The sequence below is a fragment of the Polypterus senegalus genome, chromosome 10, assembly GCF_016835505.1.
Source record: "Polypterus senegalus isolate Bchr_013 chromosome 10, ASM1683550v1, whole genome shotgun sequence".
Classification (NCBI taxonomy): domain Eukaryota; kingdom Metazoa; phylum Chordata; class Cladistia; order Polypteriformes; family Polypteridae; genus Polypterus; species Polypterus senegalus.
This window is the reverse complement of record NC_053163.1, coordinates 72,941,400-72,957,482: the sequence shown is the minus strand read 5'-3', so window position 1 is coordinate 72,957,482 and position 16,083 is coordinate 72,941,400. Positions and strand designations below refer to the sequence as shown.

The following is a 16,083-nucleotide window of genomic DNA, read 5'->3' as shown; positions in this document are numbered from 1 at the left end:
AGTGCTGCCAATGACTGTCCAATAAGTTATGAATCCCATGGGTAGATGAATCACGGCCCTGTTTACCCATGGTGCTCTCAGTGTCTTATCAGCAGCCAATAACTGTTTAATTCTTTCCATTGAACCAAAGCGCCATGCACAGACCTGTGGCTGAATGTCACAGCAGGACACAGAGAAGGGGGAATTATTCTTGGCATCATCTTATTTCAGTCAGAAATGTTAAAAACCCAATAAGATGTCAGATTCAGTTGCCACTCGCTGTTGCATTACCGTTCAAAATCTTTCTTCGGTTTCTAGGATTTTGCATGCTGTTTATTTCAATTTTAAAAACATGTTAAAAAGAGTGAGTTTCTGGGGTTCTTGACAACTGGCCTTTTACACCCGTGGATTAATTAGGTGCGCACAGCAGATGGTGCATAATAAACTAAGATTTGCCAGGCTGTTTTAATGTCACTTTTAATTTTTAAGGTGGCAGAGTAAAACTTAGTGGGGATCTTCACAGCTGGCCTTGCAATGCTCTGAATTTGCAGTAAAACTCCCAGATGCTGCATTCAGTGGTACATTACAGAATATTTATCTTGTTCTAGAGACAGTTGACATATTAGTAGAGTAGAATATGAGTTTAATTTGTGGGAAATGATATTATGTGCTTTTATGAAGATCTCAGAGTATATACATGCAGTGCTTATAAAAAGTATTCACCACTTGGAAGTTTTCACATGTTTTGTTATACAACATTCGATCATTAAATTTAAAACTGATCAGAAAAACAGAAAATAACTATTCAATACAGAAGTAAAAACAGATCTTTGCAATGTGGTCTAAATTGATTATACAGTAAATATAAAACACAAAATAATTGATCACCCCTTCTAATATAATACACCTAAACCATCACTTGTATAGTCAATTATATATAGAAGTCACATCATTAGTTCAGTTGAGATCACCTGTCTGGGGTTTCATTCGAATGTAGTATAAATGCACATGTTATGTGGAAGGTCCAGCTTATGGTGAGTCAGTATCATGGCCTATCATACTTGTGTACTTGTGAAGACAAAAGAGCACTCCAAACAACACTGCGAAAAGGTGATGATTGAAAAGTATATTTCAGGGGATGGAGACAAGAAAATTGAATATCCCTTGGAGTCCACTTAAATCAGCCATTACAAAATGGAAAGCATATAGCACAGCAATAAATCTGCCTGAAGTACGCTGTCCACAAAAAGTAAGTGATCATGCAAGAAGAAGACTAGTGAGCAGACACCATTCTCTTTAGTTTCCACTGCTTTCTTTCATTGTTAAGAAAAAGTAAACGTTTTCATGTAAAGTGTCAGAGTCAGCCAAACAGGCCTCTAGGAGTGCAACAATGTCCAAGTTCAGCTTCAGCAGTTCGCTGTCTGTCACTTCTCTCTGGCATGGTTTGTCTATCTTCTGTATGTTGTCCAGTAGACTGGTTATCACGCTTCTACATCCTACTTAGAAAGCTGGACTTTTTCTTATTATCATTTTCCGTGATGCAGGATTTCCATCCATTTGTCAGACTAGATAACTTTAACCTTCACACACCCAATGAAGCAGGCAAACCGTGGCAGGGCAGTACCCTATTGGCTGGAGGCTGCCCAGGTTGTGTGGGTGGTAACTGTCAATGGCTTCTCCCACTATCAGAAGCAACCCCTGGCATCTCACTCTATACCAGTGGACCATGGCTTATAAATGATAACAACAACAACAACAACATTTATTTATATAGCACATTTTCATACAAAAAAATGTAGCTCAAAGTGCTTTACAAAATGAAGAAAAGAAAAATAGAAGACACAATAAAAAATAAAAATAAGTCAACATTAATTAACATAGAATAATATGGAACACCAGCTCTAGCCTGTGTAGCAGGCCTCCCCCTCAACTCTGCTGGTGAAATTGAAGGGAAAGTCATGAGCCAATACAGCTTGGCGCCATCATCCCTGCAGGAGTTTCCACATAAAAGCAGAGTGCAGCAGTAGACTGCCTTAGGGAATCCAACTCCAGATTTCTGTAGGATTTACTCCTTAGCCTTTTCTTATTCCAAAGAAACTTGCAAAGCAGTACTTTAACCACTTTTAGTCACTTCTTACGACTGGTGGCAACATAATACTTAGAAGATGCTCCTCCATAGCAGGCTCTGGGAGGCTACTGAGAGTTAGAAGAAAAAATGAATGCAGTAATATACAGAGAAATCCTGGAGGAAAATCTGACGCAGTCTGCAACAGCCCGTGCCTTTGTTTTCCGGGGAGACAACGATACCAAATATAAAGCCAAACTGATGTTAATGCCTCGGACTAGTCGAGTCAGAGCCAAGATCTCAATCCAATTGACAATATGTCACTGGAATTGAAAAAGATTATTTTTAAGTTAATGAATGTAGAAAAAGACAAATTAAATCTGCTGTGATTTAATGTTGTATAAAAGTAAAATGTGAAAAAAGGGGTGAACTTTTTTTATAGGCACTGTAGATTTACAAATACAAAAAGTAAATCTATACTGAGAATATTTAATGCTATGAATAGAATACAGTTAAAAGAAAAAATATATAAATATTCAGTTTAGCAAATGAAAAAAGGGAATATAAATCAAAACAATGCAATAGAAAATAAATCCAGTTGGTATCAGAAGCTCCAGTTTATAATTTGGCTTGGAGATTTAATGGGGTTTTATCAACCTTTAGAATAAGCAAATTCAAGAGTAAAATGACTTAGATCACTGTTTCTCAACCACTGAGTCGTGACTTACATTTGGGGGTGACACAAGATGCTGTTGTTTATAATGGTAGTGAGTTGCGGTGGGTTGTGAGTAAGTCTGAAGATCGCTCTTAAACTTACATGGGAAAAAGTGGGTTGCGACACCAGAAAGGTTGAAAAATACTAACCTAAACCTTCTGGCTGCTCATTCCATTTCCTTCCTAGATGTCTGTCATTACATGTGCATTTCCCTGTAACTGTGGTATAATTATCTTGGGACAAGGTCCACCCGTACATCTCGTTCCAAGGCTAGGAATGGCGATTTGGTCAATGTAACAGTAGCACCAGGCCCATAGTAAAATCCCAACTGGGTAAAAGAGAATAGGAAATTGTGTATACTGTAATAACCAAATTATCTTAACATTCCATGTTAAGAACAGTTATGAACAGTTGAAAGAACACCTTGAACGTGAATATTGTGTATTAAAGTAAGGAGAAAATTGACCGTATAAACCCCATAAGTGTTCACCCTGGAATTTTGTGCTGAAGCTGATGGGGATAACAATCTGATCACTTCATGGATTCTGACGCTGTGGTGCGATGCTTTTACTCCTACTTGTAGATGTATTTACCTGTGAAATACAGGAACATCTTAACTTTGTGAGTGCAGTAATTACCCTTGGGTTTAAGAATTATTAACGGTTAATTAAAGAGGTAGACCTGCTAACAGGTTTGTATATTGGAAAGAGTAGGATTTTGAAGGCTGCTATAAAGTTAACTACAAGTCAATAGGGAGACTTAAATACATGAGCTATATGGTCAAAATTTGTAGAGATTTTTGCAGCAACATTTTGAATGACCAGAACATAGGAATATATGAACACATCAGAACCTATTGTCTTTTAACAATGCAACATCATTTATTACTCATAATTCCTTAAATTTTGGTAATTCATGTTTTCAGAATTGTTGTCTCAAAGCTTAGACAATTATCTAGTACAAGTTAGAGAAAAGCCAAGCAAAATGACACCTTTTATTGGCTAACTAAAAAGATTACAATATGCAAGCTTTCGAGGCAACTCAGGCCCCTTCTTCAGGCAAGATGTAACATTACATCTTGCCTGAAGAAGGGGCCTGAGTTGCCTCGAAAGTTTGCATATTGTAATCTTTTTAGTTAGCCAATAAAAGGTGTCATTTTGCTTGGCTTTTCTCTACATTCATAATGGCTAACACGGTACAACAACCTAGTACTACTAGTACAAGTTAGAAACGCACTTATTTTTGAGAGTAAACCTATAATATAATGCCTCGCTGATTCTTCTTACTTCTTCATTCACTGTGAATAATTAAGTCAATATAAATTCATTTGCAGATTTTATTTTATCTATACTGCTAAACATTTTGTATGCTTCTTCGCTTAATATAATTTTTATATTTTTTTGCTACATCAGAAACTTTACCCATGGAGCCCCTTAGGTGTTAGGCAAAACAAAATTAGTTTCAATGAATTATTAACTTTTTGAAACGAATTTCATAATTTGTTCAAACAAATTATTTTTATTGTTTTCAATGACTAACCTTATTTCAGTAGCTAGTTATTTTCCCTGGTATGCAGTTTAGTAAGCCGGAACCAGTAGAGTAATAGCCAGCCAATAGTTTCAGTCTATTTTTACCCTGTTCAGTGGCATTATTGACTAGGTTTTAAAGGTACCTTTACTTCTATTAATGTTTCCACCACTGACTCCGGAGTATCATGCTCTCAGATTAAATTCCATAAATCCATTCTTGCAATTCTCTTGTGTTTAAAACTCATTTCAGGACTCCTCAAAAGAGCCGCTCCAACTGTGGTGGTCTTCCAACTAGTTCCTCTTCCAGATGACTGAATTTAACACACATCTTACGAGTTCACTTATGGTTCACTAAACTATATGCCAGGGAAACTGTACAGGGCTCTGTAATAAGAACTGCGCTTTAATGAAATAATATAAAACAGGGCTCAATACTCCTGAAATATGAGTCAGGGGAAAAAAATTTAAATAATCCGTTCGAACAAGTTATATAATTCGTTCAAATCAGTTACTAATTCATTTGAACGTATTTTTTTTTTTGCTTGATACCTATGGGGCTCTGCACTGTACAGATCTTAAAAAATAAATTATATATATATTGTCGCAAAAACCAGAAATAAGAGTCATAAAAAGGTTTGGGGCAGCCACCCATATATTGGTATCCTGCCTGCAAAGTTGGAAAATGTATAACAGCACTGATGTGCACAAAACCAAGTCCAAAACAGAACTGAGGGAATAGGGTAAAGGTGGAGGCTTTTAAAGGGGAAAACAGGAAGTGAGATCAAAATTGTCGGGCTCATAGGGGTCTTCAGCCATAGGGTCGAGCCCGGACATGACATCACAGGGGCTGGAGCCGGCAAGATCTTCTTCCATAGGCTCGGACCCAGAAGTGACATCAAGAGGGCCAGGTGGAATCTCCTGTGAATGGTCTGCAGGAAAGGGAGAAAAAGATGCAAAATTTTGTTTTGTGTAATTGGTATAGCCTCCTCCCACAGCTTTATCTCAGGATTATCAGGTTTATGGAAAAACAGAAATACTAAAACTTTTAAATAGAATCTTTCACAATTTATGCATATGTACTAAGTGTATTTGCACATTTCTGAGAGAACGAAGGTTTAGTGGGTTGCTTAAAGCCATATAGTGAGTTGATTGGGGATTGAACATATGATTTCAATATGAAAATATTTTTTGAACATAAATCTCCTGAGCTAGGTAATTACAATAGATTTAAACTCTGTTCCATGAACATTGAAATGTTTTCACTAACCACTAATTACAGCTGCTTGCTGTTTTTGTTCCATAGGCGTGTGTGAAGTATGAGTGATTTATTAATGCCGACAGGTGACTAAGCAGTTAAAGTGAAATTAATGAGTGTTATGGCTCACACACTTTTTATAGTCTTTAATTCAGATCAACAGATTAAGTTTATGGCTTTGCATCACATCTATCAACCTATAAGAAAATGTATACAAATTATCATGATTATTTCAGCTAGATGAAGTATATCAGCAAAAGTGAAAACAATCAACAATGGCTACACTTGCAAATACAAAAATCTGCTTGTTCTATTTTATTATTTAATATACATATTAAAACATTTTAAACATACAACATGAACACTGGGAGGACACTTCAGACCCAAAAGCCAGACCAAAACTACTACTTTTTTTGAGACCAGAGTCATGCTCTGGGCTCAAAAAAGGACTCTTCTCTTTCTTCTTTTTTCATTTCAATTAATGTCTCTTCTACCTTTTCTCTCTCTTTTCTTTCTTTCCCTGGGTTCACACTAGGTGAACGCTGCATTACTCTACACCTGACTCTGACTCCCCTGGCCGAAGTGGAGAAGCTTAGTTTAAGTAATACCTGGGAGTACTTCCAGTGCAACAGTAGTGCCTCCATGAAGCACTTCTGGGTGAAGCAGAACCTCAAGAGGACAAGGGCTTTCCCAAGCAGCTCCCTCCTGCAGTACCCAGGAAACTCAAAAAGGGTGCCCGTTGGAACTACAATTTCTCTACAGCCCTACGGCTGTCCAAATTAGAGCCTGATGAGGGGAATGCTGTTACCCAGCACACTGGGGAAACCCATGGAGCTGGGAGGTACTCTCCCACTGCTTATCCACTCCAATGGCCTCCAACCATTCCAGCCTGAATGACTAAAAAAAAAATATTAAAACCTTTAGCAGCCATCTGAAAGGGTTACAGAAGTGCAGCACCTAGATACTAGATCTGAGTGATAAGGGAGACAGGCAAGTTTCAATTCATATTGTTTCACACAGTTGACAGTACAATTAATTTTTCATGTGATTTCACAGTTGTGAAATGTGAAACTTAATAATTGTTTTTTTGGGGTTTTTACAGGTTTTCTAGTGTGGAAAACAAGCAATATTGCTCCTTATAGCTCAATCAAATTTTTCTGTGGTTGCAAATTGCAGTGGTAGCACATCCATCCATCCATTTTCTGACCTGCTGAATCCGAACACAGGGTCACGGGGGTCTGCTGGAGCCAATCCCAGCCAACACAGGGCACAAGGCAGGAACCAATCCTGGGCATGGTGCCAACCCACCGCAGGACACACACACCAAGCACACACTCGGGACAATTTAGAATCGCCAATCCACCTAACCTTTGGATTGTGGGAGGAAACCGGAGTGCCCGGAGGAAACCCACGCAGACACTGGGAGAACATGCAAACTCCACGCAGGGAGGACCTGGGAAGTGAACCTGGGTCTCCTAACTGCGAGGCAGCAGCGCCACCATGCCGCCCCCCGGTAGCACATCATTAAAATCAATTAAATTAATGCATTTTATTCAAATTACCATAAAGGTGTATGGTGTTATTTTTTTAATGCGACCTACTGCATATTTTGCAGACAAAGACACACTGAAGCGTACCATTGTGTACAGTACCTTGTAATCTCCACAGAAAACCATTGCTGCCCACCGTGCCATTATATAGCAGTAGCCACCATGCTTTTCTGTTTTTTGATTCGTCAGGTTGAGGAATGCTCCATGTGCCATGGAGTTTTGAGTTTCTTTTCTACTTTCTACACATTTTTAGGGCCATGATTATGAAGATTGTCAACATAATTGGCATCTTACTACCAAAATAGGAACAACACACAGCTTATAGCTCAAAATGTCTACACGTCACTGGAAATGAGTCTGGTAACTTTTGTTTTTCACAAGAGATCTTAAATATTAAGATGAGGTATGTAAGCGCTTCTAGACTTGAATTCAACACCTTTATTCTTGTGTCAACAGCACAAATTTTGTTTTAAGCAAAACTGCATTTGTTTCTCAACATTTTTGTGAAGTAAAACACCCCGTTTCCCCTGTGAATTCAATTTCATGCAAACCCTAACTCATTATTACAAGATTTCAGCCTGTGGATCCACAGATTGTAAAAAGTAAGTGACAACTTCAAAACCATATTAATTTAAATCAAAAATATATTATAAGAAAGTCTGCAATCCAAAGTATAGTCATGAAAACAGACAGTTGGCCATACCCAGATTAGGCGAAATGTTCAGACCAATAAAACAAAATGCAAAACTGAATCAAAAAGAAGGCACAAAAATGTAAATCCTGAAGCTGAAGGGAGCTCAAAATGATGGCTTCTGCAAAGGCACAAAGGTACAGAATGCAAGAGTAAACATCATCCAAGCTCCATTTTCTTCTTGACTTTCCCATCATGTACAGTATATAATTTGTGGAGATGAGTCTAAAAGTAAAGCATAAGCTCAGTGTTTTTCAAAGTCAAAGTTATTTTTTCACAAATACGGTATAAATTCATTTGCCTCATAAAATTGTATTGTAAAGTTAAGTGTTTTCAACCATTAAAAAAAAATATCTAGCCTGTCCTGAAGATTTAAACTGCAAGCTGTGGAGCTTGGGATGCGTCTGGAAAACAAAAGCTTAAATATTTGCAGAATATGTCCATTTTTCAAATCAGGAACTGATTCTCATCTTGAGATTATACAAACATTGTAAAATAATGTAGACATGTCAATATTGTAAGTATGAGCCATTTTAAAAGAAGATGAGCTGTGCTTGTCCACAACAACCTTTTACTCCAGGGAACAGTTTCCTCTCAAACGACAACATTACACTAAACATTTCCTGCTATGTTTTTGGCATTGTGTTGATTTACTTCTGCATTTACTGTACGTGAGAACTCCTCCCACAAAGGTCACTGCCATCACACAAGCAAATAGAAAATGTATCCTCGCGCGCAGTACCAGAAATATGTGATAAAAAGACTATTCTACAGATCCTTTTTGTTGACACAAACACGTGTTGAAAACACAGAAGTCAGGTTTTCTTATATCAAAACTTTTGTCACTTCTAAAGGTACATATTCTGTGAGGTTTAGGCTTTTGTTTTTTTTTTTTTGGTCATACTCTGTCACTTACATTATAAAATGCCAGGAAGAGATTTTGTATTTTTTTAAATTTACAGAAAAGGCCCAAGTTTAGAATACAATTTCACCATGTTTGTGATGAAATCATTTAAGTGAGAGTGGAGCTGCAAAGGGCTTTTTTGAGCAGTAACACACAATTAATAACCATTTATTGCAACACATTCATTATTACAAAGGAGAGTAGATATAAATGAGGTCTGGAGAATTAGCCTCACAATGTTTCTGCATATCTCCAGTGGACAAGTGGGGATGCTGAGCAGGTTTAAAAATAAGTTACGTAATGTGCAAAATGGCAAAGCATATTTAACATGTGTAACAGTTCCCATTAATTATCCTACATCAATTTTCTTTTACATTTTATTCTTTTGTGTTAACAGAAGCCAACATGACTGAGAGTGCAGACCGTCGATTCCACAATCTGACAATGGAGCAAATTCAAACTTTGAATCAAGTGCTAACAGAAGTAATACCAATACACGGAAGAGGCAATTTTCCTACTCTGGAGGTCAAACCCAAAGATATCATTCATATGGTGAAAGACAGACTAATCGAAAAGAAGATTACTGTCCGTGATGTTAGGCTAAATGGATCTACTGCCAGTCATGTCTTGGTCAAGGAGAATGGGACCAGCTACAAAGATTTGGACATTATTTTTGGTGTAGAGCTACCCAAAGAGGAAGACTTCCAAATTGTGAAAGATGTTGTCTTAGATTGCTTATTAGACTTCTTACCAAGGTGCGTTAATAAAGAAAAAATTACAGCACTTACCATGAAGGAGGCTTATGTCCAGAAGATGGTAAAAGTTTTCACAGAACACGACCGTTGGAGTTTGATCTCACTTTCTAACAACAGTGGAAAGAATGTGGAGCTTAAATTTGTTAACTCTTTGCGACGTCAATTTGAATTCAGTGTGGATTCCTTCCAAATCATTCTCGATCGTATATTGGAATCCTATCGAGAGTTGGAGAAAATAAAGGCAGAAAAAGCAGCTATAAAGCAGACCAGTAACCTATCAATCCAGGTTCAGAAAGCAGACTTGCAGGATGATACATCTAACACTCAGACCAATGACAAATTGCAAATCTGTGAAAAGCTCTCAAACAATCAGGTCAGAGATTTTAGAGACAACAAAGAAAAAGAACCCAAAGACAAAGGATTAAAAGACTTGGGCACACCACTAGTTCATAATACACACTCAGAAAGCTGCAGCGCGGACACCCTGAGCCCAGAATTATTAACTAAAAATGATGTGTTGACAGCAAATGGTGAAGAATTGCCAGAGAAGGTACTTGAATCCATCTTGGAGGTAGACTGTTCAAATAAAATGGAAAATAAATCGACAAGCAAAGAGAAAATGTGCGAACAGAATGTATTGGACAGAAAAAAATTATCTACCACCCAAAAAGGATCACCATGCCTAGAAAAAAAGGTAACTCCTGCCAAAAAACTGCTTGCCGCAAAAAAGGAACTACTTGCACAAAACAAAGATGTAAAAAAGACACTCTCTAACAAGACGCAATCAGAGGAGTCAGAGGGTACACCAGTTGATGTTGTTAAAGCCTCAAAAAATGATTTGGAATTACAAGATGAAAAGTCAGCTAAGGTTAAAAAGTCACCTACTCCAAAAAAAGAATCTCAAATACAGGATGAACAGCATTTTCAAAATAAAATATTAGCTATTGAAAAAAATGAACTGCAAACCCAAGATGTAAAGCTAGATCAGGTCCAGCCAGAGCCTGTAGCACAAACAGAACCATACACCCAAGGTGAGCTACTAACGCAAGTTAAAAAACTGCCTGCCGCAAAGAAAGAAATGGCCAGTCAAGAAGAAAAGCAAGTCAACAAAACATCAGCCACTAGGAGAGAATCTGAAATCGGAAAGGAACAGCCAGCTCAGGTCAAAAAACTTCCCTTGTCCAAAAAAGAATCTGTTACTCAAGATGAACAGGTAGCTCAGGTCAAAAAAACACCTACCGTAAAGAAGGAACTTCAAACACATCAAGAAGAAATAGCTCAGGTGAAGAAACTAACTACCACGAAGAAGGAGTTGCAGCCTCAAGAAGATAATGTCAAAAAGGCATCACCCACAAGGAAAAATGGGCAGGTTAAAGAAGATAAAAACACTCAGGTAAATCAACCACCCATGAAGCAGAAGGAATCAACAACCCATGATGACACCGGGTCATCTCAGGTTACACAACTGGAACCAGCAAATCAACAACAACAGTGTATTTTGGATGAAAAGATACCAGTTCTTTCAATTAACGATAGTGAATTTGTAAAAGAAATAGAAGCAGAGTCCCAGAAATTACCGAAGAAAGATAAAGTAGTTGAACAGGCACAAATCTGTTCAGTAGAGCATCAGGAATTAATAGATGAGCCTATTGAATCGATGGCTGAAGCAAGAGGAACAGTATATGAAACTACAAAAATAATAACTGCCTCCATTGAGAACCCAACTGCCGATCTGCTGTCTGTTACTGTTGTGGCAGAAAGTATGTATGGTGACTTTGAGCAGGCTATGGACCACCTTCGTTACAGACTTATTGCGACACGTAATCCTGAGGAGATTCGTGGTGGTGGACTCCTGAAATACAGCAACCTTCTGGTCAGAGAGTTTAGGCCAGCCAGCGAAACAGAAATCAAAACTTTAGAACGTTATATGTGCTCTCGCTTCTTTATTGACTTTCCTGACGTCAATGAACAGCAACGCAAGATTGAGTCTTACCTTCGTAATCATTTCATTGGGGAGGAAAAAAGCAAGTATGACTACCTAATGACCTTGAGACGGGTAGTCAATGAGAGCACTGTCTGCCTTATGGGGCATGAGAGGCGACAGACTCTTAATATGATTACAATTTTGGCTCTTAAAGTACTTGGTGAACAGAATATCATTCCAAACACAGCCAATGTTACTTGTTATTACCAGCCGGCTCCATACATAAGCGATCGCAACTTCAATAATTATTATATAGCTCACGGGCAACCTCCCATCATTTATCACCCCTACCCTCTGCATATTCATATGCAGACTGGCCTTGTATAGAAATGAAAAAAGAAACAAACAAACACGGCATACATATTAAAATTGACATGTGTGAGCTAAATACATATATAAATAGATAGACAAAATTCAGGCCGATACATCACTGTCCTGGATTTCTTGCCAACCAAACAAAACAGTGGTCAACAGTGCATCAACTGCACGTCTGGGCCTCGTTCTGAAAAGCCAGATTGATTTGCTTCAGACACATGGCCAGCTAAGTTGTAGATTGCTGGCAACAATAGAGAGAGTGATCATGATAAAAACGCAGAAGATCGGATACTGAGGCTTATGAGAATGATTACTCCAATGGCCTGTGGAGAACCGTTCTACTTAAAACCATCCAGATCTTTAAAGTTTCTGCTCACAAATTTTGACTAGGAAATATTTTCCTTTCAAAATACTGTCAGTGTGGCACAGTTCCACATAACCTATTTTTAAGGTATATAACGGAAATTTTATTAAGCTTAAACATGTTGGCTGTTCAGTCAACTAAAAAGAGATGTGCAATACCTGCTGCCATTCATTGAAAGCTATAGTACCACTATACTATTTTATGAACATGATCTAGATGTTGATATTTTTTTATCCCTTTTTATCAAAACTATGTTACAGATTAGTGAGGGTTTAACTAAACTTACTCCGTAACACCACACAAATGGATGACATTGATTTAACAATAATATTTATTACAGTTATGTGGATATCGAGCCAACATCCAGTTCACAGCTAGGTTTGTCCAAACACATTGTAGCAGGGCCTGCCATGTGGCAGGAACCATCTCTTAACAGGGTGCCATTCCCTCTCGAGGCCCACTCACACTCACACACCCCCATAATCACTCATACACAGCTAATTTAGAGGAAGACACACACTCTTGGAAGTCAGAAGAAAATCAAAGTGTTTGGAAAACCTCCAGCTGACATGAAGATGACACTTAAACAATGGCAATAGAAACAGTGTCAAGGCTGTTCAAAGCTATGAAGCAGCAGCACTAACCACTGCGTGACAGGTAGCTGTATACATGAGATAAAATACATTTTAAGTATAATGAAAACTAACAATATCACATATTTTATTAAGAAGGATTTAGCAATGTCTAGCCTGCGAGAATGAATTAAACAGTTGTTAACAGTTTTTGTAAAACTTTGACTTGAAAAAATAATTACTAGAGAATTAATATTATTCTTTAATACATATAAATTATATATAACATATCGTAGGTCACAAATGACAGATCACAAGAGAAAGGAATTGCATTTGTTTTTTATGAGCTAAATGGAAACCCAAATGCCACAGTTGGTTACTGCTATCACTTGGGGACCTCAAGGATACTATTATCTTTGAGGTGGCCTCCTCAGTCCCTAATTAGATATGTTACACTGCCATACTGTCCCCTATAACAAGAATGCAATTAAGTGTGGATCAGCAAGGAACCTGTACTGAACACATTTGATTATCAGCGGTAGGTCAACACAGTACAATTACTGGCTTTGGCATTTGTGTTTCCATGGTTCTTTTCAACAATGGATTCAAGGCTTGCTTGCGATGCAGCTATTTAGAGCAATGAAGCTCCATATTTATCCATTAGGTTTGATGAAAATGTTACTCAATCAAGGTGAATTTAATTATTTTGCTTTCTTTGCTGAATGTCGGTAGGGTGGAGGAGAGGGTTGTATTTTTCCACACATTTTCACATTGCTGATGAGTTTCTGTCTTTTATGTCAGATATTTCTGTGATGCCCCATTTGGTGAAATTCCCTCCAGGACTTCTGTGGCTTAATGATGATTTTAAATAAAATATATAAAAAAACATATGATATGAAGAAAAAGTTTCTAGCTTTGCCTTTAGTGACTGCAGAAGGCTACGTAATGGGGCCAAATATTCAATGCCAAGTGAAAAAGTGGAAATGATCACAAAATGGACTTCTTATTTCTCTTATTAGAGAGAGAGAAATGCAGTAATTACTATTAGTTTATTAGCATCCCTTTAAATCCAGATCAGCATGTGTGTGTTTCTTTTTCTAAAAGGAAACATTCAAATTATTCCAAAGCTGTTGTATCTGGATTTGAAAGGAGCAAGCAGTTCCTGAAGCTAATTAGGGAATAAAAACCAAAGATGGTTTTGAAAGTATTTCACACAAGTGCCTTCAATACAAGATCACATTCCAAACAAAGGTGTAAGATTGGAACTTGTTTTGTGATTGTACTTTTAACTTTATTTATTTTGTCTTCAGATATTTTGCGTTTGTCTTTTCTGTAGCCTTTATGTTATTGAAATATAGTTTTATAAAACATGGGCGACAATTTTTATTTTTCTTTACCTAACCTAACGGAGATCTTTACTGTCTAGTTTTTGCACCCTTTTTTAAACTATGCTATGTGGTTTGTTTTGAAACAGAACCTGGTAACAGTTTGTTTATGACCACTAACCACAGAATGAAAAGGGCTCACGATACCACTAATCATGAGTATAACATCTGAGAAGTTATTATGGGTAATACTGTAGGACATTTTAGAGTTCTGAGAAAATCAAATGGCTCTGAGCATAAGTGTTTTAAAAGACAATGCAGTCAATTATGTTTACTTGTATTAAATTCATTGTGTATTAAAAAAATGTGTATTTCTATTGATGTCCCAGAATACCAACAATATCAGTGAGGTTGCTTCTTTGACTTACTTGGTGTGGTACTTTACCTGAACTGTTGGTCACTTAAGTAGCCTCCATACTTATTAATTCTGTCATGACAAACATGGGAAACAGAAAAACTGTGCAAAGTTTTTAAACAGTTCATAAACATCTGTACTATATTCTAAGAATCTAAAATAAAGTTTGTTACAGTACTTTAAGTTTATTTGTTGAAAAAGAAATCATCATTGTCTCTCCTATAAAATAATATACACCTAATGATTTTTGGGAATATATTGATCAGATATCAGTCAGACATGCACGCATACTTAAGATGCAGTGTTCATATTTGACTAAGACATTTCTATTAAAGACAAATTCGACAGAACAATAGTCCCATAATATTATGGTTGATTGTGCAGTCTTAATCAACTTTGTATTCCCACCAAACAACAACAGTGTCAGATTCTGTTTTCCATTCCATTCCATTGTCCATTGGAAAGAGTACCCAGTTTCAAGAAGAAGAAGAAGGTAAAACTGACAGGTAGTTTCTCCACAGATATTCTCTCATGGATGGTCAGGATACCATCTTATTCATTTGTGGTATTGGTTTTGTGTCGCAAAATCTTCAAGACTTTTATTCAGGATGACATACTAAGAAATCGTCTGAGCCTCTGCTTTCTGCCACTGAGTCTGACAGTCTTTATTGTAAGTTATAGCCAACAATAAAAAAGAGGAAACAATGAAAATACATTTATACTGGTATAAATACATCGGAAAAGCAGACCCCCGTGACCCTGTGTTAGGATATAACGGGTTGGATAATGGATGGATGGAAGAATCTCTTTTTGGAAAACTAGTTTAGTCGTACAGGAGCAGCTGGGCGACAGACAACTTGGTCAAAAGACAACTCGGCAACAGACAACTCTGCGAAAAGACAACTCGGAGAAAGACAATTCGGCGAAAAGACAACTAGCCGACATCCTTTACCAGTTAGGTAATAGTTAGGTTGTGTTTTTATTTTTCAATTCTTCATTTTGTAAAGCACTTTGAGCTACATTTTTTGTATGAAAATGTGCTATATAAATAAATGTTGTTGTTGTTGTTCAAAGAGATTTTTAATTATATTTAAATGACAACGTGATTTAAAATGTTGAAAATAAATTTATATAATTGACGAACAAACTTTATTCTGCACATGGAACAGAATCACCTGCTTTATGAGAGTCCCAAAACATTGAGAGTAGAGATATTCCTTAAGCCGTACTCACAGGTCACCTTTTGTATTGATTCTCCTGAAATGTAGACAATTTACAATACTTCAGAATTTTGAAAATATGCTGAGAAGTCATGAGGAAGTTGTTTAATCTGCCATCTCTGTGATTAATACTTGTGTAATCTCACATCTTCAAAGCAACAAGATGCAGCTCTATGACTGGAAGTCATGCAGTGTGATGGTGTCTATTTTAGGACATCGTCATTTTTCACTTCTCCAATCACCAAACATCAGTATTGTTCTGTATCATGTATCAGTAGTCATTTAAGACATTGTCATTTTCAGTTTCTCCAATCATCAAACGTCATATCATGAATCAGTAGTCACTCATCACTCGTCATACATCACTACTCAGTAGTTACTCATCACTCATCAGTACTCAGTTTTTGTTCATCAGGCATTTGTTGTCACTTTTCATATCCATTCT

General features: G+C 37.2%; 1 protein-coding gene across 2 annotated transcripts in view; it reads left to right on the top strand.

Moving 5' to 3' along the window:
* LOC120537204 overlaps nt 1–14,608 on the top strand; it is a 54,184-nt gene extending 39,576 nt beyond the window's left edge. For both annotated transcript variants that reach the window (XM_039765963.1, XM_039765962.1), the window contains exon 2: nt 9,086–14,608. In XM_039765963.1, coding sequence (XP_039621897.1) covers nt 9,094–11,754 — 2,661 coding nt within the window. In that variant the 5' untranslated portion in view covers nt 9,086–9,093 and the 3' untranslated portion in view covers nt 11,755–14,608. The remainder of the gene's footprint in view (nt 1–9,085) is intronic.
* The last annotated feature ends 1,475 nt before the right edge of the window (nt 14,609–16,083 follow it).